This window comes from Zeugodacus cucurbitae, chromosome 4, assembly GCF_028554725.1.
Source record: "Zeugodacus cucurbitae isolate PBARC_wt_2022May chromosome 4, idZeuCucr1.2, whole genome shotgun sequence".
Classification (NCBI taxonomy): Eukaryota; Metazoa; Arthropoda; class Insecta; order Diptera; family Tephritidae; genus Zeugodacus; species Zeugodacus cucurbitae.
This window is the reverse complement of record NC_071669.1, coordinates 53,363,651-53,389,969: the sequence shown is the minus strand read 5'-3', so window position 1 is coordinate 53,389,969 and position 26,319 is coordinate 53,363,651. Positions and strand designations below refer to the sequence as shown.

The following is a 26,319-nucleotide window of genomic DNA, read 5'->3' as shown; positions in this document are numbered from 1 at the left end:
AACTGCGTTCGTACTGTAAACATACAAACACCGAATGCGCACACATCCGCACGCATATATTGAAGATAGCGTTTTAACGGCGACTATAACTCGTTTCCGCTGTGTCCTTCCGGCCTCGCACAAGACATGGACGCTCGCACGCACACACGAACTCACTCACATATGCATCATTAATTTCAGAGCATACTCCTCGTACACTCGGGCTGGGATTTTATTGCTCAAGCAAACATTCAAATATAGGCTTCCGTACTTACACATGTACATATATATGTGTTCATTTACTTACACAAATGAAACGCATTTTTGTTTATGCGCTCAGTTACGCACACACACGCAGAAACACACACTCGCCAGCGCTGCAAGGAAGCAGCCAATTTCGTTGTAACATTGTTGTTCATATGAATTTACGACCATAGTCAAAAACTTGGCTGCCACAAATAGCCAACGGTTTTATATTACCACTTGCCCATTGTTTGCTGAGCTTATTTAACTTTTTTTGTTGTTCTTGTTGTTGCTGTTGCTTTTTGTTGTTGTTGTATTTTATGTGTTATTGTGCCTGCAGGTCATTTAAGTAGTCACAAATGGTCTATTTTGCGGTGGTTTATTGCAGATCCTGCACGTTGATAAGCGAGACGTTGTGTATGTAGAGAAGAGAGAGGTCGGCTTTTACATTTGGCCAAACAGCCTGTGGTCAGTTATGGCACAATGTATTCTTGTATTTTTAAGAGCTCTAAATGTGGTCTTAAAACGTTAATTCTGCTAGAAATAGCTGCTTTAAAGCGCACTAAAAAAAGCTATGAGCGAAATACTGTTAACTGCCAACTTTCAACGAGTTAATTTGTAGTAAAAAGAGCTAATAAATTTATTTTATAGTCGATACAAGGAAGTTGGATATAATTTAAGTTGCATAAATCTTTGGGAAGGTCTATCCTTTCTTTTTAACGTTTTTGTTGCGGAAGACCTCAGATTGTTAGTTTAGAAAGTATGTTTTAAAGCTTTGCAACCTTTTTTACACCAAATTATATAGCGATATGCTTCGTTTTATTCAAAGCGTCGTCTTCTCAACGGCTAAAAATGGGCTTACCCGGCTTATTTCTATTTAAATTTTTATTTCTATTGAATATTTCAATTACAACAACATCTTCTTACAAGAAACTCATGATTCCAACATCAAATTAACCGACCTTGGACAAAATATATGTCGTTCCCCGTGCGGAAAAGACGTAAAAAATTCAAATTTAATGGGGAATGTTTATTATCATTCGAAGGAACACTCCTTGGCTTTTACTTGTTACAGATTATCTCTCCATCATCCATTAACTTCAATTTTCGATTACTCGTTCGATCATTTCGACCGATAACTGACGAATGACACGCGAGATTGTAGCCATAGACTTTACATATCCCCACAGGAAAAAGTCAAATGATGTGATATCACACGATCTTGGTGGCCAATAGAACTGCCCAAAATCCAATTGATTGATGCGATGTGTGGGAAATGGCGCCGTCTTGTTGAAACCAAATGTCGACGAGATCACGAGCTTCAATTTCAGGCATCAAATAGACGGTTATCATGGCGCGATTACAAACGTCATTTACGGTTACGTTCCCACCGGCTCAGAAATATTGACAGATGATTCCCCCGGCCCACAAACTACACCAAACCGTTGTTTTTCTGGAGGAAATGACAGCTCTTGGATCTATTCATGTTGCTCTTCATCCCAATGAGACAATTTTGATTGTTTAGCCACCCATTGAGCCGGAAATGGGCCTCAGCGCTGAACAGAATTTGTGTCGAAAACGTTCTTTACAGAACCTGAATTTTCGTAATAAAGTTGAATAATTTGTAAACGTTGTTCAGGCATGATTCTTTCAATGATGAAATGCCAGACAATACTGAACAAAAATAGCATGGCCGCCTGACACGATTCACGCGTGATCTGTCAAAAAAAGTCGATTGGGAAAAGTACCTATTCTTGGATAACCCGTTACTACGTAACTACATTCAGATTAACCTCCCAAAATAAAGGGAAATCGAAAATTTTGTAAACGGTATTTCATATTAGTAAAGCTCGAAAATTCCGATGCAGAATAAACCATAAGAAATATATTTCAGTCACAGATAATCAAAAGCAAAGGACTAATCTCAGTCCTTCCGGTAGTTAACTATTTAACTAATGTTATGAAATAGACGAACGAATAGACCGCTAACAGCTGGTACTACTGATGCCAAAATATTTCTATGGTGTTCGATTGGAGCAGATTATGAAATTAATCTATAATCTTGGAAGGTCTTCGGAAACCCTCCCCCGCCCAAAAAAAAAAAACAAAAGAGAAGCCGATACGGTAACCCTACTTTAACATTATATAGTTCTTATATCGGGCGGTTAGATGAGCTTTCGAACCGATTTGAACATAATATCTAAGTGGCTAGTTTGGCTGAACTAAAAATCGAAGTTTTTATCAAAGAAGATAATTTCGGAAACCGGAAAATTATATATTTTATTTACTTGGAGAAGAACAATGTCTTTTATATGTCGGTTCCAACTTCGGAAAAGATTACAATCTTGACACGCTCTCTGATGAGTGTTTCCTTCTAAGTACCGAGGGACAGTCGGACACCATAGTTCTTAAAACCATCAGTGATTTTGACTTCTGGAGCTCTTGACAGTTTTCGGTCGATATTTAGAGCATTGCTAAAATTTTAGTGAGCTTTAGCACCAGAATTATTTTCAAGAAGCAGAACTATTTTCATCAGTCGCAGAAAAGAGGGTCTTGAGAAGATATTTTTTTCGAATTAAAGTCCGTATTTCTCTGAGTATAGAAGTTATTGTACTGTGCTGATTTAAGACATGAACTGCCATCTCACAGAAACTAGTTGATTCCAACCTATAAAGACTGTGTCATTCTTTCGACTATATATTTATAAAAAAAAGCCTATGCCAAAATCCATCAACCAACTTTTAGATAATTACCGTATCTTTTATATTTATCAGATATCTGATCAGTATATACAAGTGAATTGAATCTAAGGAAGACAAGAATAATAATTACCTGCAATTCTATATTACACTACTCGTATAATAAGTAGTGAATACAATGGTGATTCCAAGAACTTTACCCCAATTAACACATATTTTATATCCACATACATATATAGTACAGTGCTAATGACAATAATGTTTAACTCAATGCATACGTATATATGTAAATAGTATACAAATAATCCATTAGTGCTGCCGCTCGAATTCAATTAGTGATTCGATACTCTTCATGGAATTTATTTGTATAATTGCCTAGACAATGACTAACACTCACATACTTAAATATATAAATATGTATATATGTATGGTATGCACATGCCAATTTATGCCATCAATTAGAATCACACTCGCTTATCTTTACTGCAGCAGTCATTTATATTAATGTAGACAATTATTCCAATTAATCTCTAGCAGGCACACAATGCTTGGCATATTATTATACTAAAAGCTTATTCCTTTATCATTTTCTCTTTCTTTCTCTTTACATGTGCTTCTTATTAATCCTTGGGGTGCGTGCAGCTTGCCGATATGAGAAGGGTTCCTGGTCTGAGTGTGCCACTGGTCAAATGACACGCGCTGATAAATTAAAGGCGACCAGCGATCCATCGTGCGAAGCAACACGTGTCATTAAGAAGAATTGCAAACCCGGCAAGTCCAAGGACAAGAGCGCCAAGGAGCAACGCAAGAATAAGGATAAAGGTGAGTTTGGGTTAATATGATTGGGGGGTAATATTGTATTTATGTTATGGAGATACATATTTGTTGTATTTTTCGACAAAAATTATTTACTCAAATGCTTCTTGCACCAGAACCCTTGAGAAAATAAATTTACCGTTGAGAAACTAAAAATTACCCTTGATAAACTAAAAATTACCCTTGAAAAACTAAAAGCTATCCTTGATAAATTAAAAACTTTCCTCTAGAAACTAAAAATTACCCTTGAGGAACTAAAAATTATTCTTGAGGAACTAAAAAGTACCTCAACCACCCTTACTTCTACATATTTCAAATCTGTCTCAAAATCTGTTTGAACTTCTTTTTTTTAAGTCGGGCCCTTTATGTAAGCTCAGAGTGAGCATATTCTCTTACTCTCTGGTGCTCTATAACTCTAATAAAAATTAAAAAATCAAAATTTTAATAGGTCTAATTGTATCCCTTGAGGATCTCAAACTTAGGCAAATCTCATTTCTTACACTTATCTCCATTAATGTCACAAAGGACCATATTATAATCCATTACTCATCTGAGAGTACAAATATGTATACACTGTAAACCACAACTTCCATTAATCTCTCTGCCAACAAAGAGCAACTAGCATTGTCTCGCTAATAAATATCTATGCCATTAGATAAGTATGTGTTGGAGCTCCGCTTTCGATTTGCTCAAATTAATTACCAATTTAAATTAACTAATGCTCTGCAATGCGCACCAAAAACAGGAAAGTGTATTATTATCCTTTGACCGCATTGCAAATATCCTTTGGAATTCGCTTAGGGAATTGTCTGCTTAAGCATTGTTAAGTAATATGGATTCGGTATATGTAAGTAAGTTATCTGATGGAGTATACATAAGATGGCTGAGTAAATTCAAATTAAAAATACGAAGGGAATATTATATGTTTACCCGGGAACTTAACATCGCGGAAATCCTATAGTAGCCACTTTGGGTGAGTCGCCAGAGTTCATGCAATCTTCTCAAGGCAACTATAAAACAGAAATTTCAAATAAGGTGAGACTAGATGAAATCTTCTATTTGGATTCAAACCCCATCAAAGATCTACAGAGGAGACATCAGAATTGGCCTTTGTCTTGAGGTGGAGACACCAAAGAATTTATACACTTGCAAGATGAAGGTCCATAGTCCTCGAATTATTATACCTATAACTGCAATGTGAGCGTAAGTCATTCTCATTGCTCCTAGCTGATTTATCATTTCCAAGCGGTCTTTCGACATTCTGTAAGTATCGGATGAGGTATTTCGAAAAGTTGAGGACACAATAGACCACAGATGGTAATGCTCTGCTAAATATGTACATCACTCACTTAAGTTCACTTTAAGACAAAATATGGATATGTCGTACATTAAGAATTGTCATATAACTTCAACCAACTTCTCATTTCGATACACAAATTCTTATTAACATCCCTATTAGTAATTAACTAGAGAGTCAATCAGATTGGACATGTCAAAGATAAAACTTTAAATTCCAAGAATAGAGAGTTTCCTTGTCGTAGCTCTTCGCTCATTGCGGTCCATTTAATAAAACAAAGTCTTTAAACCCACTAATCACTTAATCGGTATCAAGATCAAACAGATAGTGAGACACCTTCTTAATCTTTTCTGTTTTGAAATTACTACTTTCCTTTAATCTCCTTGGTAAGATTGTTTATCTCGGATGGTGTTTTCTATTCATAATATAGAATGATTAAAAGCAAGATATTGAAGCCAATGGATTCAATCAGTCTCTATTTTAAATATAGACAATGAAAAATCTGTCTTATAATAAGATTCTTCAAGTGAGATTATTGAAAGGAAATGGACAAACATTTTTGTTTCAAACTATGCACTCCAAAACTACTTATCTCCACTATCTCCGAATAGAACAACACCCTTCCTTTTGGCCAATTCTGGACGCTTCTGGTCGGTTGCCTGCTTCAAGCGGTCCAGTAATTCACAGTATTCATCGGCCTTCGACCACGACCGTTTTCGATTGATATTGTCGTATGTGATCCATTTTTCGTCGCCAGTCACCATCCGCTTCAAAAATGGGTCGAGTTCGTTTCGTTTCATCACCATATCGCAAACGTTGATTCGGTCCAGAAGGTTTCTTACGCCAAATTATGCGGCACCCAAACATCGAGCTCTTTTGAGTATCCAGCCTTCTGCAGATTGTTTAAAATGGTTTGATGTCTAACTCTCATCTCCTGGGCGATGTCACGAAAGGCCACTTGCCGGTCTAACTTGATGTTTTCCATGATTTGATCGGTATTCGTCGTCACAGGTCTTCCGACGGCTGGCTTATTCATGGTGTCATTTTCATCCGCTTTGAATTGCCGAAACCAACCTCTGCAGTTCGAAGTGATAGAGTATAATCCCCCAAAACACCATTAATCTCACGGAACGTTTCTCTAGCGAATTTGCTAACGAAGTAAAACTTTAAAATAGCGCGGATTTCGACGTTAGTGAACTCCATGTTTAGACGTCCATAACTGTTAAACGCAATATCCAAACTTATAATGTATAGCGTCGTTTTGTATGTTCTGTCAAGACCTTTCAAAGATGTATGGTATTGCCAGATACGAGCTCTGTAGCGCTTTATACATAGCCGCGAAATTCAAACGACCAAAAGTCGAATGGGAGATATAAAAGGATTGTGATGGATATAATTCTCGGAAAAACACTATTCATACATGAAGAACGAATATAGTCGGAAACTAACATGCCTTAGGAAACTAAATATCTTCAGCATATAAGTGAAAATTCATCGCTCCATCCCTCAAAAGAATAATTAAAAATAAAACCAGTTCTGAATGAACTCCTTTCGGTAAAACCAGACATAAAATCCACAAAGTGGCACCCCCGTTGCGCTCTTATTTGTTTGGTCTTTATCAAATATTGTCTAGCCAATGCTACATCCGACTGAGCTTCGATTACATTTTGTCATATTTCATTCTTTTTTTTTTAATTTCCCCACACCTTCCATAACTGGACTGAAGTTCCCTGTGAGCGTTTACTCTTATTATGCTTTGTAGAAAAAGAAAAGGCAGTAAAATAAGAAAAACACAAATTAATTGAACGTTGTCTATCTGCGTTATTTCCACGAACAATTTTGCATTATTAAGTAACAGCGGGCAATATTGCGCTGTCCTTTCACGCTTTGTGGTGCCGTTAGTCAAGGTTTGTCCGAAACCCTGCCGTGCTTGCCCTAATCAACATGAACTTTGTGTTATTATTGCTTTTACAGCGACGCCTGCTGTTGGCAGTCCTTCTTTCATCAACACGCCTCACACCAGAATTTAATCAACTCAATTTAAAGTCTCTTTCTCACACTCTGTCACTCCCACACTTTGCCCTTTCTTCAATATTTGTTCTGGTAGAGTCAGCATATTTCGTAAATAAACTAGTGAATTACGAACTGCAGAAGGGAGCAATCGTCGTGGAGTTATTTTTTGGCTTTCGCTTTTAGCGCCAAGGTGTGGTTCTGGCTGCAAAGAGCCAACAGTCGAATCCTTGTTGACGCGCAACATTCCTTAGTATTCCCCATCGGGAGTTGGTTTTGAGAAAATATTGACAAATTGAGTTTAAAAAGGTGTGCTTACGAGTTTGGAGTTTTAATAACAAAGGGTTGGAGATGACCACAACCTTACATGTTTCATTGAAGCAAGTTTTGCACTATAGGTTGGAATTTCGACGTTGGAAACTCTGTGACAAAGATTGGTTTTTTGTATAAAGTGAAAGTTTTTTCGGAGTCTCAAAGCGAAGATGGCCGAAACCAAAAATAACCAAACAATATTTTTTTAGTTCGATATAACATTACCGCTCTATCCAGTACTTCCGGTATATATAGAAGTATAGAGTACTCAGAGATGTTCGGGAGACAGTAACTCTCGAGAACAAAATTTTTCTTAGATTTCAGGTATTCAAACTTTGTATATATCTTATCAGAAAGATATTTGCAGAAAATACAAAGACTTTTACGTTAGAACAAACCGAAAACGGAACGGACCCGGATTTTAACCCGTCCAAGGACTATCAAATCGGCAACATTCCTGAAAATTATTAGGGGAATGTTTCATGCCGCTACAACAACTACAAAACTCAACCTTTGGGGAAGAACTTTAAAGTAAGGAAAGGCTAAGTTCGGGTGCAACCGAACATTTTATACGCTCGCAATTTTTTGATATTTTTATTAAGATAACACACAATTTAACTCAATTTGAAAATCCTATAATTAGGTTTATGAGAGCTAGGGGAAGTTATGACCTGATTTTAACCATTTGTGATACAGAGACACACTATTAGAAAAAAAGATTCCCTCTGAATTAAATTAAGATATCTGAGAGATTTACCGATATTTTCGGTGAAAAATTGCCATAAGGCACTGAGTTTTTCAAATTCAATATCCGGGGCCATGAAAAGTTATAGTCCGATTTCGAAAATTGTTTTACAAGTGGTGCCACGGATCATATACAGTATTTATGTAAATTTTTATTTCGCTGTGTTCTTTGGTTCCTAATGTACATATATGTATCTTGAATCAGATGAAGTTGAGTTATATGGGAAGTTGTGTTAGTTCTGAACCGATTTCATCCATTTTCTACACGTGCCATCAGGGTGTCAAGAAATATTATAAATCGAATTTCATTTTCCATTTTGTAAAAAAATCTGAGTGCAGTTTACATCTGCCATTTCTTATGTAAAATTTAGTGTTTCTGACGTGTGATTATCCGATTTCTTTCATTTTTGGACTGTATTAAGAAGTGGCTAAAAAAACGACTGCAGAAAGTTTGGTTTATAAAGCTTTATTGGTTTGCGAGATATGTATAAAAAACCTATTTGGGGGCGGTGCCACGCCCACTTCCCCAAAAAATTACATCCAAATATGCCCCTTAATATTGCGATCCATCATACCAAATTTTATTTCCATAGCTTTATGGTCCGATTTTGCCCATTTTCGAAAGCAACCTTCCTATGGTGCCAAGAAACAAGTGTGCAAAGTTTCAGTTTAAAAAGCCAGTTAAGAAGTAAACTTTCCTTGCATTGGAAATGTTAACCAACCCAGAGGCAGATATCATTCCTTGAGATGTCAGTTAAATATTGGGGGATCCATGATATTTTTGATAATTGTCAAGAAAAAATATAATTCGATTATTTTATATAGAGGCTTCTTCACCAGGTCATTAATAATAATAACTGGAATGTTGAGAGTTTTGATCTGAAGAGTTTCTTACTGGGATCGAAACACGTCAAAAATTTCTTCAATTATATTCTCTCTAGGATCTATTTCTCATAAAAATAAAACAAATTTTCTCATCCTTCTCTCTTTCTCTCTCTCTCTCTCTCTCGTTTCAGGTGTACGCAAAGCACGCGCCTAATTCTCCAACAGCACACTACAAACCCAGCGAACTGTTTCAATTTGAATTCAAAAACAAAAACAAAAACAACAATTGAATTGATTGAAACACAATGCAGAAAACACACACATGAAAACCGCATGCAACAACGCCACATACACAAACAACAACAACAACAGCAGCAAAAATGAATGCAACATCAACCAATGAAAAACACTACTAACTGACAGACTTCTTACAAACAAACACAAAAACACATAAAACAAAACGAATAATAGATAACAGAAAACCAAATAAACCCAAAAAGAGATAGCAAAAAAAAAATAGCAAGTAAAATTGAATTAAATTAAATCAGACTTAAAAAGTTACATAAAATTAATCAACAAATACTTAGCTACAGCAAAAGTGACATTACAACAAACAATTGATAAAAGTGTGAACCCCTAAAAATAAAATTATTTATAGAGATCTCCAAAATTTGATTACAACAAAAATAGTAAATACTGAACAAAAACAAAAATAAAAAACCCATTAATAAGTTTAAAAATAAAATTAATTTAAAAACAGACTTATATACCATATATATATACATAAATATATATATATATATAAATATATACATTAAGAGTTGCTAAAAAAACAAGAAGAAGAGTTGCAATTAGATACCAAAAAACAAAAACAAAAATTAAATTATAATAATTACAAATTATTGAAATGAAAGTAAAAGAAACGGTAAACTTATATACACACATAGCAACACACAGATACAATACAGTAAGCAAGAATGCAGTTAAATGGACCCAAATCGGCAGCCGTTGGATGAGTTGGACTCGATGGAGCCACATAAACACACACACACATATTATACATATGTAGATTCTCTGTGGCTGTGGTATTGCATGCAGGCACGCTGCGAGTTCACAGAGCGAGCGTGAGCGAGTAAATTTAAATTTTATTAAAATTAAAAAAAATGATATAAAATTTAATTAAAAATGAGAAAAAATAATAAGCATTAAGAATTATTACTTATATACATACGATACATTACATGAGATGATAAAACAACAACAGAAGAAAAATCAAGAAAAAACGAAAATTATTGAAGGAGATGTAATTATACATATTTGTTTTACACAAGAAAAAAAAACTGAGATGGAGATATTAATTTAGAAAAAAGCCAAATCCAAAAGTAAAACACAAAAAAAATAATTTTACTATAAAAGTAAAAAATAAATAACAATTAAATATTAACCAATTTCCAAGTGAAACCAAGTTTACCGTAAATAGTGAATAAATTAAAAAAAAAATATTTGCATTTCTATGCTGACAGAGATCTAATTACAAATACAAATCATTACAAGCAAAACACATACAAAACAGGAGCGACACGCATTCGACGAGCAGAATTTATTTGCACACAAGCGTATTATTTACATGAATATTTTGATTTTACATACTACAAAATGGCGGCTTACAACTTTGTATCCGAAAAAGAAAATCATATTATTTAATTTGGTAAGTTTTATTTTCTTTATTTTCTTTAAATTTTTAATTATTTTATTAATTTTTGTTATTTATTTCACTTAATTAATTTATTTTTGTTTCAAACAGACAGTTAATGTAGTCAATTAGCGATATTTTCTATGCGTATCAGTGTGGAAATTTCGTCGATATACTACATTAATGATCTGTACGAGGAACCAGAAAGATATTTTATTTCAACTTGATTTCTATATATATTGTTTGACTCGATTTATTTCAATTTAACCTAATTTAACCATAATCTGTTTACCACAAGACACATTTCTTTTCAATATTCCCATTTAAATTAATTTATAAAATAGTTGTTTCAATTAGCTCTTTATTTAATTCATTAGCAAATTGACTGTACTGTATAAGTTGCTAATTGACTCATTTGAAAAGCTTATTGAAATACCTAATAGCTTCAATTTAACTCAATTTAATCAAAGTAGTGTTCGAACCATTCAACAACTGCTTGTCAGACAGTCACTTAATTTAGTCAATTAGTAAGCTATTCACAACAATACCTACTGTAAAAATTTACTAATTGAGTCATTTGAAGAACTGTCTGAAAGCATAAAATATCAACTATTTAATTCAACATAGCGAACATTTAATCACACTTAATCCCTGTGCAAAAATACCTATCAGTTTACTTAATTCTATTAAGGAATATTATATTTACGCTATTTCCAATAGAATCGTAATTAAGTCAATTAGCATGTTGCTAGATGTATAACTAGGGAGAATGTTAATTGACTATCTTATGAACTTCTTTGTAATGCCTTTAATATAAATATTTCAATAATAACAATTGATTAAAGTTTTCAAGCCTTAATTTAATTCAATTAAACTTAATTGACTTAAATAATTCTGAACTTAATTGAGTACAAATTAATTTGCGAATTCTAAAAATAAAATAATTTTATTGTTGAACAACTCAATTTTGTTTAACTTAATTGAATTTAATTTAATGTAATTAAGTTAATTGTATTCAATTAATATTTTTTAAATTTTTATTAATTAAACTTCAAATTTATAAAAAAAAATATTTTTTTTATTTTTTCCAAATAATTTGCATGAATTTTAAATTTGTTTTGTTTTTTCAAATTTTGTTTTTCAAAGCTTTTCTCCATTTTTCCTCTAAAGTTCCACTTTTTGTAGACAGTTGACAAAGACAGAATGAAAAGAAATTAAGAACCATAACAAACAACACACACTTAAAATAAAAACAGCAACCAAACAGTTTTAAACAGGTTTTTAGAAATTTAAATATTAATATCTGTAAATATTGTAAAGAGAGGATGACCACACACACACCCACACACAACACATATACAAGGAAAATCAAAAGACTCAATTAACACACAAATTGCATAAGAAAATCATCAAACTTTTCAACTTAGAATTGTCTTTTGAATATCGAACTTCACAAAATTTCAAATACAATTCTTCAGCAATATTTAAGGACACTCAGAAACCGCAAACAACAACTACTTTCCATCTAACTTCCTTCCTTCATTCGAATGGCAATAGAAATAAATCTTCTGTCAGACAGCAACAACCATTTCATAAAAACAGATAAAAACGTAATTAAAACAAACACACACACACACACAGATAAAAACACTACAGCACAAATAACGTTGACATGAAGCAAAATCAACAACAACAACACAAAACAAAACAAAAACAAATATAACCAACAAAATAGTTGATATGTATGTACTAAACGCTCCAAGCAGCAGTAAATTTAAATGAGTGTTTTTAATTGTCTGAGCATTATTTTCGATGGAAATTACAATTACAGTTACAATATTTACATTAATATATATATATACATACATATACTATATATATAATATAAACGACCAAACCGATAAATGGAAGATATGCAAATATGACAAAAACAAAAACAACAAACAATAAATTTAACAACAAATGTGTACACTAAACACTCAAAATACAGAGAATAAAAGCGAAAAAACAACAGAAACAAAAACAAAAACAGAAAACAACAACAAGACACATTTAAACGTATATGAGAAATAACTGAGAATATAAAATTTTAAACAAATAAATAAAAGTAAATAAAAAACTTTACGATAAAAACAAACAAAAAAACACAAAAAGCAGTGTTGTATTTTCATTCAAGTTGATTTAGGAATTTTTTAAATTTGAAATTTAATTTTTTAGTTTTTGTAAATTCTATTTTTTTGCTAAAGGCTTAGAGAAGCCCTCTGTTTTGCTATAGAAATTTAAATATTTTGAGAGAATTACTGGACATCGGATATTTCAAGAGATATAGATAAAATTATATATAGCTAAAAGCGATACTGTTTCTACTGAATTGTTAAGGTTATTTTCTTCATTTTCTAATTATTAGTATTAACACAATACAAAATAGCTTTTGAAGACTAGCATTACAGGGAATAATTTTGACTTAATAATTCCACGACGAAACCTTTACAAGGTTCAGGTCATTTAATAGCTTCGTTTGACACACGGAATTATATTGATACTCCCATATATAAAGAAATAAAGCTTATAAAAGTGATTCAAGCTTTCTTAATTGAGTAAGTTTACCACAGAGCAATTAACTAATAACCTAATTAATACCTAATTGACCATCAAGTAATGTTAAAGTCTATAAAAACGTTTTTAGACAGGTGCTAATTGATCAATTAACCGATCTCTGCTCGATTAAAAACTTATTAAGATCGATTTATCATACAAAGTAAAATTTACATAAATTTGTAATTGGATTTTAACCGACTTAAAAATCAAATGCAACTCTGCGACAAAGGCGTACGATACACGTTCTTTGTCTGCGATGAACTGAATTTTTTTATAAAAAAAGCAACGGTAGTTGTCGCTGCTAAAAATATCAATTAGCTGATGAAACTTACCAACTTCTTATGAAAAGCAAAAACAAAAATGTATAACAGCTGATCGGTTATCGAGTAGCCGGCAGTATAAAAGGCAAAAAAGAGTTCTCAATAAAATTTTTAATTAATCAATTAATTTAGCAGTCTAAAAACGCTACAAGCCTGCGAGTGAGGGAATGAAATGAAATCAAAATCAAAATGAACATTGAGAAGCAAAGATAATGTTATCTATGATACAACTATGGTGTACCACGTGACCAGAACAACTTCGTTTTTAATCGTCTAGAAATAATTTAAATTGAGTATATCATAATTGCGGCACCTTTGTGTGACTTTCCTGCTATAGCGCACAAATTCCAAGTCCTAATATAAGGAGATCCCGGTTTATAACCCCCATATAGATATATTTTTGTTTGTCGGGAGAGTCTCCATTAGACCCTTTATAATGTAGTTGATGACAATATCTATTCAACTCCGTTTAAAACAACTTCAACTATTGCTGTAGGTTTAGCCAATTTTATTCCAAAGTCAAATCATGTTGGCAATATTTTCGACAAAAATATATTAAACAAAAATAAGGACTTGGGAACAACTTTCCTAAAAACTTAATTTCTGAGAAAGTTTAACAAAGTACGAACCCAATCTGATACAGAATCGTTCGTAGACAATGCTATATTTCTATATCACTTTTGCAACTCTTTGGACAACATTTGTATCCACTCAACAACATTAAGAGGACTTGCCTATGGCCGAACTCGTAGCGAATATTATTAGTTCTCTTACAGTATTGACGACTGCTAAGAAGACCTACAAGCTTTAAGTCGTTCCCGAATGTCTTATGTTTCTACATTTTTTAGAAATTCACTCGAATCAAGTCTATTTTCTACATAGTGCTGCTTAATTTCAGAACTGAATTTTGAATATCATTTCGAAAACTGATGTATTTTTCGTTGATTCCTCCCAGAATAATCGAATATGTTATTATTCCTTATAACAGATAAAAAATGTCATATCCAATTGTCTGGTAATCCTGGTGAGAGTTAAAATTAGTATCGAATTGCTTTCATACCCAATAAAGTGGAAGCACCGAATCTGGTGCCCTTCTTAAACTTGAAAAGACTACTCGCTCGAACTAAATTTCGTGTTATGCGTCGCCTCAGTCCTATTTTTAAGAAAATGGCAAATCGACTGGTATAGAAATATAGAAAGATCGCAGTAATCGGCATATCGACCGTTATGGTTCCACATGGAGAGTTAAGGGGTACATGGGTTTTGTCGCGTAAAATTTGTAATAAAAAAAATATAATATCCTTCGTTCAAGCACATGTAAATTGTATCTCAAACACCTGTGCAAAATTTCATCAAGATCGGTTGAGTAGTTTTCGAGAAAATTTTACAACCGACTTTGACAACCGATTTTTTTAACCCACGAAACCCATGCAACCCCATAAACTTGTTGACTTGGCACCGTTTATATCTCCATATCCTAAAAGAATAGGAAAAAAGATTTTCTGACTCCCCTAACATGCAACTTTGTTATATATTATAGTACAATCTTCTTATAATTTCTATAATTTACTATAATATTGATTAGAACTTTCTGCATCAAAACAGAGAAAAAAGTTAGGGCCGTGTTCTCTCTAGTCTGAAATTGTCTAAATATAAACTTGTTATCTGGTAATTGTTATCTATGAGCTATGGCTTGATACCACACATGATAAAGTAGAACCAAAAAAAGGGTAACCAAAAGATTCAACTGCAATACACCATCATTGAACATTTAAGAGAACAATACCGATACAATAGTGTAACGGTATGCTTTGCTATGAGAAGATTGTGAAAAAAGACAGGCAGGATATGCAGTATCATCCTGTGCAACAGTGCTCAACCGAAATTGGAGCGGAAGGTAAGAGGGAAATGTCGGTGAGCGCTCTATATGATGCCCCCTTGCATCATTGTTGCGGCCTTATTTGTATGTTGCAACAACAGCTATACACATACACGCCGTTACAATTCCAGCAACTCTATGTATTCACCATTAAATAGTCGCCGCCGCTGGCCAGATCCGGGCAAAGCAGGCCACTGATCCCATTTCATCCAGCGACCGTTACTCCATGACCAGCATAGCCGCGCCCACGGCAATACACTGTGTGTAAGCCATTAAAATTTGGTCGAATGCACACGCGCGCCGGCGGCGGAGGGAGGGGCTTGCACTCAAATGGCTTGGTGGAAATCACAAATGTTGTTATCCACACACACACTCATCTACATGTATGTGTGTGCGCTGTAGAATGTTTGCCTGTAGTTGATGATGCGAGTACATCCATTCCACGCTGCCGGTCAACAATGGCAATGGCAACGAAACCGTTAGCCAGAGCCATGCTAAACGCATGCACATCATACTCGTATATGTATGTATGGCTGCCAGTCAGGAACTTCAAAGCGTGTTTGTGGTCGGTGGTACAAGCTTCAATGTAGGTATGCTTATAGCTTGCATAGGTGATGACTAGGTGGGTGCATTGAATTTGCATTTAAATCCGCGAAAGGGCGAGTTTGAAACACACACAAAAAAATTCAAACTGCAATTAACTCCCCTAAGCCATATGATGGAGTATTCAATATTCAGACAACAGCTGTCACAGTTGCGGGCAAATCGCAAAATAATAACAGCGCCGTTAGCTTTTTACAAACTCTGCAGCCAGACAGCAGTGGAGCCACAGTTTGTATGTTCGCAGTTTTTAAAAACTGCTTAGTGCCATTCCCTAGACTGCATACTACTGAACTTTGATGAGTTTTTGAAAATTGAATTCAATTTAAGGGTTCATATAGGCAGCTTCCTTCAAGAAAATACTTTTTAAAAACATCTTTTAAAGGAGGTTTTATAATGTGGTTTGTTCGCATCCGCAAAGCTTCGAGAGGCTTAACATTGGATGTATTTGTCGATTAAAAGGCCTTGATATACAGCTAAGAAAACATCCTTCTATCTGCAAACTTTACAACATTCCCTCGAAAACTGATCTTCTTGAACTTTTAGTCATTGAACAATAGTCGGGAACATATATCTAAAAGTTAGGTAAAAGAGAGTATATGTACATATTTATATCAACTCCAGATACCTAAGAAGAAGAATGTGTTTAGCAAACAATAATCTTTTCTTGTTGCCGACCAATTATTCTCATTAATCTGCATCTGTCTACTCAATAAGACATTAGATGTTTTCTTTCTAATTAGTTAATTTTTATACATAAACGAACCGCTTAACATAAACTGGATTTTCCATCTGATAATATCAAGAGGGTTGTTTTTGTGAAGATCATCATGTGGTTATCTTCCGTAAACTAGTCCCAACGACTAGAAGCTTCCAATTATTATAATATCGTATAAACGAGGTAGATATAGAGTTATATATACGGAAGTGGTTAGGATAACGGATTCAAATCCAGATGTCTGAGAGGTTGAGTAAAAATTGAGATATATGTATGAAACTTAGTACGCGTGTTCCATACCACCATAAGAAGGTGCTTTCGTAGATGGGCGAAATCGGACCATAATGGCTACACTCAAATTTGTATACATAGCTTTAAATGGGCGTGGCTCCGTCCACATATGTGTCAAAAACCATATCTCAGAAACTACTCGGCCAATTTCAACGAAATTCTGTGCGAATCATTTTCTTGACATCCCAATTCGATAGTTTGAAAATGGACAAAATCCCTTCACAACCTCGCCTACCTCCCATGTACCACAATTTTGAAGTCCAATTGATTCATTCACTGTACAATATTTCGGTAAAGCGCTAGTGAACGAATCGGAAGAAAACTTTGCACAAACTTGTTTTATTGTGTCATAGCCGGTATATTAGGCCCCAGATATCTAAAATAAGGACCTCGAAGAAAATGGGCAAAATCAGGCCTCAGCATGCTCAATACATGGGTCAAATTTAAATAAAATTAATTAATTGCGAAAGTTGAAATATTGGGTCACACCCGAGCTTAGCCCTTCCTTACTTCTAATATATAGAATTTGGAGATTTTCCTCAGTTTTCCATGATTATAATTTATATTAGTACCCCATAAATACCCCTTGCTTGAGTAATGGGTTCCCTAACCAACAAGTTTATTTAAATAATGCCTAGACTTTCACTTGGATCACAACGGAACAACATAAGCGAGAATTAATCTGTGATATTTGAACCAAAAGTTCCTCTGAGCTTAGATTCTGAAATTGTAAGCAAACGACCAACGACGAAGGACGACGAGAATTCCAATTTCCGAAGAACATCTCTGACTGAAGATAGCGAAATTAGAAATATGTAGTGTTACCAGTTTATTTTCGATTAAATTTACTCCTTTGACATACATTACCATATTTGGATATAGTTCTCTGATTTGTCCTAATATGCCCGTCAAAGCTCCTCCGCTAAAGCGTTTGATCGTAATTGCTTTACAGTGATAAGTTTGTCCTACATTTTGGACAAAATATGGTCGCTCTTCCCAATTTTGATAACATTTCGTCCAGAAAACATTTGGAAAGACAATACTTTTGCTCTAATACCTACAAAAGCGCTAACTGTCCTGATCAGACCAACTATTTCTGCTCAGTTTAACTGAAAAATGATCAACGACAATTTTAATCTAGATCTAGATCTAATCTGTTTCCCAAATTTCAAGAATTTCTCTTTGAAAATTTGTGTAATATTTCTTCTAACACAAGTAAAACTGACGATCTCCTGTTTGTGAGATCGGATACCTCTACCGCAGCTTCATGGATACCCTTTCGAAACTAGTCAAAATGCTTTCACCACAGCCAATCTAAATTCGAAATTAAAACATATTACAAAAGAAATATTCGCATGGACACTAAAAACGCATCCACTTCTGCATATCAACTCCCACAAACCAACTGAGCCGGGGCCCATAAATTCCGAAATGACAAACCGCAATGTGACCACGTCACGCGCACAGCGGACAACGCAGCAACAATAAAAAAAATTGCTGCACTAAAAACTCAACAACAATTGCAGCAAAGCAACAAAAAACCAGCAAGCGCAATACGAAAACTAGCAAAAATAACAATGTGCGTCAGCTACAATAGAAAGAAGTCACAAAATGGATGAAATTAATGCCGCCAAGCTTGCCAAGCCGACAACAATGGCTGCGTTACGGAATAAATTTTTGTGGAGAACAACGGAAAGAAGACCCTGTAGGAATGTTGGAACGGGGAATTGGTTCATATATTTGAGCTGAGAACTCTTGAGATACGAGTAAATTTTTAGAATATTTCCGATGATCTGAACTCCAGAGGCCAGTTGGGTTAGAGCTCTTGTCAAATATATACGTTTTCTTCCCATTCCTACAGGGTGTGTACTGGCAACGTTGCACCGCGCATGCAATTATTATTGCGGTACAAAAAACAAAGCATATCAATAGGCGCATAACTTTATTCCATGTTCCATGGAGTTGCGTGTAGTTGAGAGAGACATTTTCAAGCTACACTTTTAAATCACGCACCAAATGGAATGGAATGAAATCACAATTTGTCAGCGGGTAGGAGTAAAAATAACAAAGACATATTTGATACATATTTTGTGATGGCGATAGTAGAATCATAAAGCAATAAAGCCGGTTTTACAGGCTAGCTGGCAAGGCAACGTTGATCATTGCTGGCTTGGGGAGAAATTAAGCAGGAAAAGAGTTATTGTTACTATAGCTTGTGACATGGAACTAACGGCATAAAATATGATAGTAATAGAGCATAACAATAGATATTTGGGCTATTATTGGAATGGATTGCACTTAAATAGAATATTTATAAAACAAGTCATATGTATCAATTGAGGCATTAAAAATTTAGAGATTCGACTTGAATTGTCAGTTATTTCCTCCACCAGTTGGAGATAGTTCGAAGTAAATTTCCTTGTATACTATCAATACGGATTGGCTTAAAAGCCATTCCATTAAATGGTTAATTATTGTGACGAATAAGATGAGAAACCTATAAATACTTATTTAATTTGAAGCAGACAGTTTCTCAAAACAAAGTTAACCGATTTTCAAGTTTATCAGGATTGATTAATACCAGTACCAGCATAAACGAAATCCTCTACAACCGAAAAAGTTATCAAGTTGACGCATGGTTGTAGATGTTATATGACTTCCTGCTCATACTATTTCCGAATGAATCACGTACCGTCAGAAACCACTTTTCTTCCTTCTTTTCGTGAACATTTTCTTACGAATTCAAAGTAAAACAGAAGCTCTCCTTCTAAAATTTTCTTAATTTAATCTATATTCTGTTGATTACCATATTAAACTAAAAACTCACCGAGTAAGGAAGATTTTCCAAAAGCCTACTTTAAAATTATAACGGTTTATTTTGTTCCACTGATTCAACCCTCTGGAAACTTAATCTACGTTAGAATAAGTTAATCAAATTTGTCTATGCTGTCGGGGTCCGGTCTTCAAGTTCAGTTTCAATACTGTCATCTTAGTTCATTACAGTAAGTAGCTTAAGTGGGAAGTTTTGGCCTCATTAGTACTCGAAGTTGACTAGACAATTTGTTCCAGTATTTCGCTATTCGCCTAAAAAAACTGGTTTCATTATTCTTGAACACAATTTCAAATATGCATAGTAGCTACCAAAGCTTCGTAATGCATTCGTTGATCTCTCGAAACACTTGCTGATCAATATTTCAAACCAGAGCCTATTCGTTCTCGTCAACTTTATTAGAATCACTTTCTTGAAATCTATCGAAAAGACAACCGACAGTAAGCTCACTAAAATTATTGGCAATAGGGAAGACTTTTTATGAATTTAATGTTGTTTGAGGAGATAAATTTGATAAACTGTAAGGCTGGTGAGTTTTCGGGATGGCGATTCCAGGAACTTTCCTTTCTACTATATAAAATATCAGTACTAGAAGCTCTTATTGAGCGAACCCAATGTAGATGTTTATATCCTTCTAAAAGAAGATTGAATGGAGGTCGGAAGCTTGCCTTATTAGATGATTTTATCTATACTCAACGCACACCGGACTAGTCAAAAACGTATTTGACTAAACGTATTTTGCTCTAGCCCAAACCAAGCGAGCATTCGTTTTTGTCTCGTCTTGTTCGGTCTGAGTTGTCACATATGAAGCTATGGGATTTTGTCGTATCAGACAAGAAAATACGTCTTGACCAAATCGATGTGGGTTGAACCTTAAAGAATACCTAGTCTGATATAGTGAACATAGTTTGGACAAGATCTTTAGCAGGTAATCTTTATCACTTGCATATTTTAAGATTCTCAAAGCGGTGTTTTTATACGGTTTCGGTCGCTCGGTTTCCTTACTTCCATGGAATTGTAGTAATTGTGGTAAAGTCTGCAGTATTGTAGACATCCGAATCGTCGAATTTTATTGAAAAACAAAACTATTTGGAAAACCTAAATGATAAACTTTCGCTTGGTATATGTTTCTTTAAAGACAAGAAAGTTACTAGCTACTAACCCTAAACGCTATGAGGTACAGATAGCAGTAAGCTAACTTCCCACCATAGCCTACAAGTTGTGCGCGCCTCTCCGCCCCCATTCAACTGACCTGTCATACATGCATAATATTTAGCTTGAAGCTTTTGGAACCCTTGCAAACGGAAAGCATTATCCCACGAAGGGATGAGCAGCGCACAAAGAAAGATAAAGAACGCAGCTTGAGGGTGGAGTGGACGAACGTAGCATACAATAACAACACAACAACAATTTGCAAAAATAAATAAAAAAAAACAACAACCAACCCACCAATACAAGCGACAACTAAGCACAAACCGCATAATAACATGGCATAGCCATAATGCCACTACCGGTGTGCCACATATCATGACCGGCACGGCGAAACAAGCGGACGCGCACTTTAGATCATCGCCACCAGACCGCAATGGATGCGAAACGACAGACAAATGTCAGTCAGGCGGATAAACATGGGACAAGCAAGGAAAGGGTATGGGTGGGTATGCTGAAATGAAAGGCCGGTAAACGCAAACAGTTAAAAGAGGGATAAGGAGCTGAAAGGAGAGCAGAAACCATGGAGAGAGCTTGAGTTATTGAAAGGCGAAGAAAATGCGGCGGAAAGAGGAGTAGACAATTTCGGTTTTCGTCGTCGTTTTGAGGTTGGCTTAGGCGGCGCTGAACAGGTTAAAAGTGCGACAACTTGACGAAAAGTCACGTCGAAAGACTTAGTAGGTTTACAGTTTACTTTTATATTTCTTGTTATGCCAAAATGCTTACCGTTAGAATTGTGTGTGTGTGTTCTTATATAAGGACAGAAATATACAAGTTTGTGTTTAGCAAGCAATATTTGTTTTTGTATGTCATACGAGCGCCTTGAACCGCAATGGCAGCCATTTTTATGCGCAAAAGTTTGCAAAAAGAATAAAAATGGCATAAATACATACATACATATATGTATGCAGGCAGTCAAGTGTTTTGAGTGTATACAGGCACATATGTGACGCAGGTTCGACAGTTATTTACACTTGAAAAGCGCTAAGAAGTTCTGCCACATAATGGACCACGCATGACAGAAGCGCTGTGAAGCAACAAAGGTGTTTGAGTGTTTGGAGAAAAGCTAACGAATTAAGATGAAAAAAAAATTAATGTCTCCCACAACTCCCACACGATTTCTTTGAAATTTCACAATTTAAAGCGGTAGAATGTTCTTGTAAATATACCGTTATTTTTAAACGATTTGAAGTGCGATAACTCCTGTTTTGTAATTCTCAGAGCAATTTTTGGGCTTTTATTATTTTAATCACTAAAAAAGACTACAATAACCAGTTTTAACTGGAGAGCTTCGCATTTTAGTGGATCAATTTTTGATAAATAATACCGTTATACTGAAAACATTATATATTTGCAACCTTAATTGACTGTTTTGGCTTCAAAAATCTTGTTGGATGAAAATTTCATCCCGAAAACCCAAAATATTGAAGTACCAACCCTTAAAAATTATTACCGTTATAACGGTAATTAGAAATATTTTGCACTTATATTTCTTGAATAACAATTATATGACTCTAGTCAAGCACTCTTGCTTGGTGAGTAAATTTTGGTGCTTCCTTAAGCCTAAAATAGCAAAGCGTTATATGGGAAGTATGTGTGAATTTTCTCGGATTCTGTTGACTTTAAAATTCGTCGAGGCATTTGTGGAAATAATTAGCTGTACCAAATTTCAGCTTTTTATCTCTATATTTGTAGAAGTTACATACCAATAGGCAGCAAAAAAGCTGATTTTTAAGATATTGATAAACACATTTAGGTATACATGTCTCAGAATTGCCATGTAACAGCCTTTCTCAAAACTATTTCGTTATTTTTAAAAGATTACAACAATAATATCAACAAATTGATCAGCTTTTTGTGCTTTATTGGTTTAAAACCAGCCGTTTATCAAGCTATACACAGTTCTTCAAAGCTAAATATCACGCTCTATCGCCTAAGAAGCGTATTTGACATCTCAATATGAGAGTTGGCATAAATAGCAACAACATTATAAGAAACAAGCGCCATAAAGAGTTATTTGTAGAAAGTGAGGGAAATATGGCTGCCAATGTTGTTAGCAAAGCAGCAAAACAAGTAGCACGTTGAATTCTGCGAAATTCTTCGACTAACATCTTCCTACACTTTGTAATATTAAAAAAGATATATTCGGGTATATGCAAAATAACTTTTTTTCACAACAAATTATTCGACTCTGTGTGAGGTTGAGTAAGTGTTCGCGTACAAACGAAAATCCATGCAATTTTCAAAGTCAATATTTATTCTCATTTTCCATATTTGCACACATACAAGTGTATGTGCATGTACCACCAGTTCACCATTTTAACCATGTTTGCTGGTAGTTGTGTGTGCCAAACCGAAAGGATTTAGAAAGAGAAAATGGAAAACTTAGCCGCGCTCATCACGGCCTAAGCCATATTTTGCCAGCTTGTTTGAGTTGTTGTTGTTGTTGCTGCTTTTAGCAACAAACGTGCCAAGTTCAGCAGGTTATTGCTGCCGGTGTATTTGCTGCGGAGGATTTGCTTGCGTAAACACCGTAAAATACAAATTCTTTAAAATTCCACGAAAATTTTGCTAAAGTAAAGAAGTCTGAAGAAAGACATTACAAACTCACAGCTTAGAAAGCGTCAATTATGTAATTTCTTATCAGTAATGATAAGCGGCAACAGCTGTGCTAACACCTATACATATAAACAGTGGCAATTAGAGAAATGAAAGAGCGGAGGCTTTCGCAGGACCTACATATTGATATATATATTTATATAAAGGGTTTAAAGTAGAACTTAGCATGCTTTACTCAAATAATTATTATTAAAAAAAAAAAAAACATTAAACAATTTTTAATTTACAATGTTCTCCTCATACATATGCGCCGCATAATAATTGTGAACAACTTTTCCGAATTGCAACAAATGTTTTTAATTAGCCTAGAATATAAAAAAATACGCATAAAATGTAAATTCATAGATTTCCTAGCAGATGCGCCTTTGGATATGCTACAAAAAAGTAAAGTTGTACGTACGGAAAGTATAAATTTGTTTTTGTATGAGTAAACCTGACATATGTGTGGTATAATAACGATTTTATGTCAACATATTCAAATTAAAAGTTAATGTAATGTAAAACTGTATTTGGCGTAAAAAATTAAAATTATGAAACATTTAGAGATATGAATAAAAACAGGTATATGTAAGGTAGCTGCTGTTTTCATAATAGGGAGCACCATATTTTGAGTTTAAAGCAGTTTCGCTGTGAAACAAAAAATTCGAAAAATATTGCAAAGAATCCTCCTATTGAGTAATTATAAGACTGTTAAAGCTCTGGTTGCACGTCTTGCTGAGCCTATTGATGTTTTACGAATGTCGATAAATCTTTCCACTAGTTAAACTTTTAGAGATTCTTTGGAAAAAACTAGCAATTTTTCATTGTCATGTTAAACTAATCATTTATACCTAGCCTTGATAACAACCCATTTCGAAAATCAACGATGGCAATACGATCGATTACCTTCCTCGAGGTTTATAAGTCATCTAAAACTTCTCAGGTGTACAGAACTCTTGATTGAGATTATTGATTTTTAAGATTGACGTTCTGACATTCCGGTAACTGGAAGCGTATTGTTGACTATACTGGCTTATTATATAAACCCAGCTCTTCATATAGAATGTCTTAATTTTCTTATTTATTGGTTTAAAGTCCGCATGATCAAATAAATTTGGAGATCAATACTTTGCTCAAGGAAGAATTTCATATCTATATCTTTATGTTTCGTTTCTCTAATTCTTGCCCAAATTTGGGCAATACTGTCAAATGCTGTAAACAGTGTTTCCCAAACATTTAAGTTCAGGGGTGTTATTAGAAAATCAGTGAGCTGTTGAGCGGTGAAAGGCTGAGCGGCGATTTTGAGCAGTCTGTGGCTTTTCAATGAGCGCCACCTCTGGGCGGTTCATTGTTAAAATGCCGTTTAAGGGCAGTTAATGTTTTAAAGTGAAAAGCGCATCCATATTTCCAAAAAGTTTAATCTCTTACGAAAGGATTTGGTATTCATCCTATAAAGAGAAAGACATTATGGTGAATTTATGTTTTAATCATCTGCCGCCTACCGCTCATTGCGTTGTCGAGGCCTTATAAAATTGAGGTGTTAAGGGATTAGGGGTAGTCAGGATTCTCAAAAAATCTATTTTATTTGCATTTTCATTAAGTGTAATTTGCTGATGCCGCCATTATGTTAATTTTTGAAAACAAAAAAACTATATATAAATGCTTCGATCAGGCCCAGGATTATCTATTTATAAAAGTATTTTTTCTTACCCAATTGATTTTAGATGAATCTACAAGGACTTATGCTTGTCACCGCAATGACCGTTTTTTAAAAATAACATGGTTTAATAGCAAAAAAAAAATAATGCAAAGTGGTGGTGTCTCTGACTATCCCTAACCCCTTAAGAAACACTCATTCATCTTTGAAATAAGGAAACAGTCACTTGTGACTAAATTCGTAAAATGTGTCCGATGAGGAAGAAATCTAAATTTTTTTATGGGTTGGTTAGTGGCGGAGCCACCTTAGTATTCTATAGGAGTGGGTAAAGTGGAGACCAGTTCATCTAAATTTATGTACATATGTATTTTTTACGCTTCACATCACCCGCATAAGAAATATTTGATTTTTAATATTATCTATTATTTATATTATTAATTATGGCATATCCGCCTAGTTGCAATATTAAAAGCTTCCACAAGATTTTTTTTCTCCAAATTATTCTATGAACATTTAAAAAAACTTCTGACGACCACATTGAAGAAGTGGAAGTTGTAGTTATCTATAGTATATGGGCTAAACCGTAAATTTCAACTTAATTTTGTTGTTGTAGTCCAAAGGATTAATGAAGTATGCCGTCAACTGATCAAGGTTTTAAATATCACTTGCAATTGAGAGCAAAATATACATAATATCTAGCAATGAAAAGTTTAAAAATATAACAGACTTAATATGCCCTTTTGATAGAGAGTAATGTTGCAATTCAAGAGAGACATAAGAGAACTTCCTGCTCAGATGATAGAAAACCAGAAATTATACTAATCAGTAAATGAAAAGAAATCAATTATACTGCAATGTGTATTATTGCTGAAATGGATGTTATTGTTAGACTGGTCTTAATTGAAAACTCCAATAGATTGCAAATATATTTAAAGGGGTTAGGGATAGTCAGAGATACGAAAAAATTACAATTTTTCAGTAATTTTTTTGCAATTAAATCA

The 26,319-nt window shown here is 34.4% G+C and overlaps 2 protein-coding genes across 3 annotated transcripts in view; both read left to right on the top strand.

Moving 5' to 3' along the window:
* Nucleotides 1-9,442, top strand: part of LOC105211057 (uncharacterized) — a 113,079-nt gene extending 103,637 nt beyond the window's left edge. Inside the window, exons 5-6 of one of the 2 annotated variants that reach the window (XM_054229603.1) lie at nt 3,564-3,743; nt 9,117-9,442. In XM_054229603.1, the coding sequence (XP_054085578.1) occupies nt 3,564-3,743; nt 9,117-9,139 (203 nt within the window). In that variant the 3' untranslated portion in view covers nt 9,140-9,442. The remainder of the gene's footprint in view (nt 1-3,563; nt 3,744-9,116) is intronic. The other variant, XM_054229604.1, reaches the window with a different exon arrangement.
* Nucleotides 9,443-10,610: 1,168 nt separating this feature from the next.
* LOC105211059 (merozoite surface protein 2) overlaps nt 10,611-26,319 on the top strand; it is a 196,169-nt gene continuing 180,460 nt past the window's right edge. The window contains exon 1 of the mRNA XM_054229601.1: nt 10,611-10,633. The gene's annotated coding sequence lies outside the window, so the exon portion shown is untranslated. The remainder of the gene's footprint in view (nt 10,634-26,319) is intronic.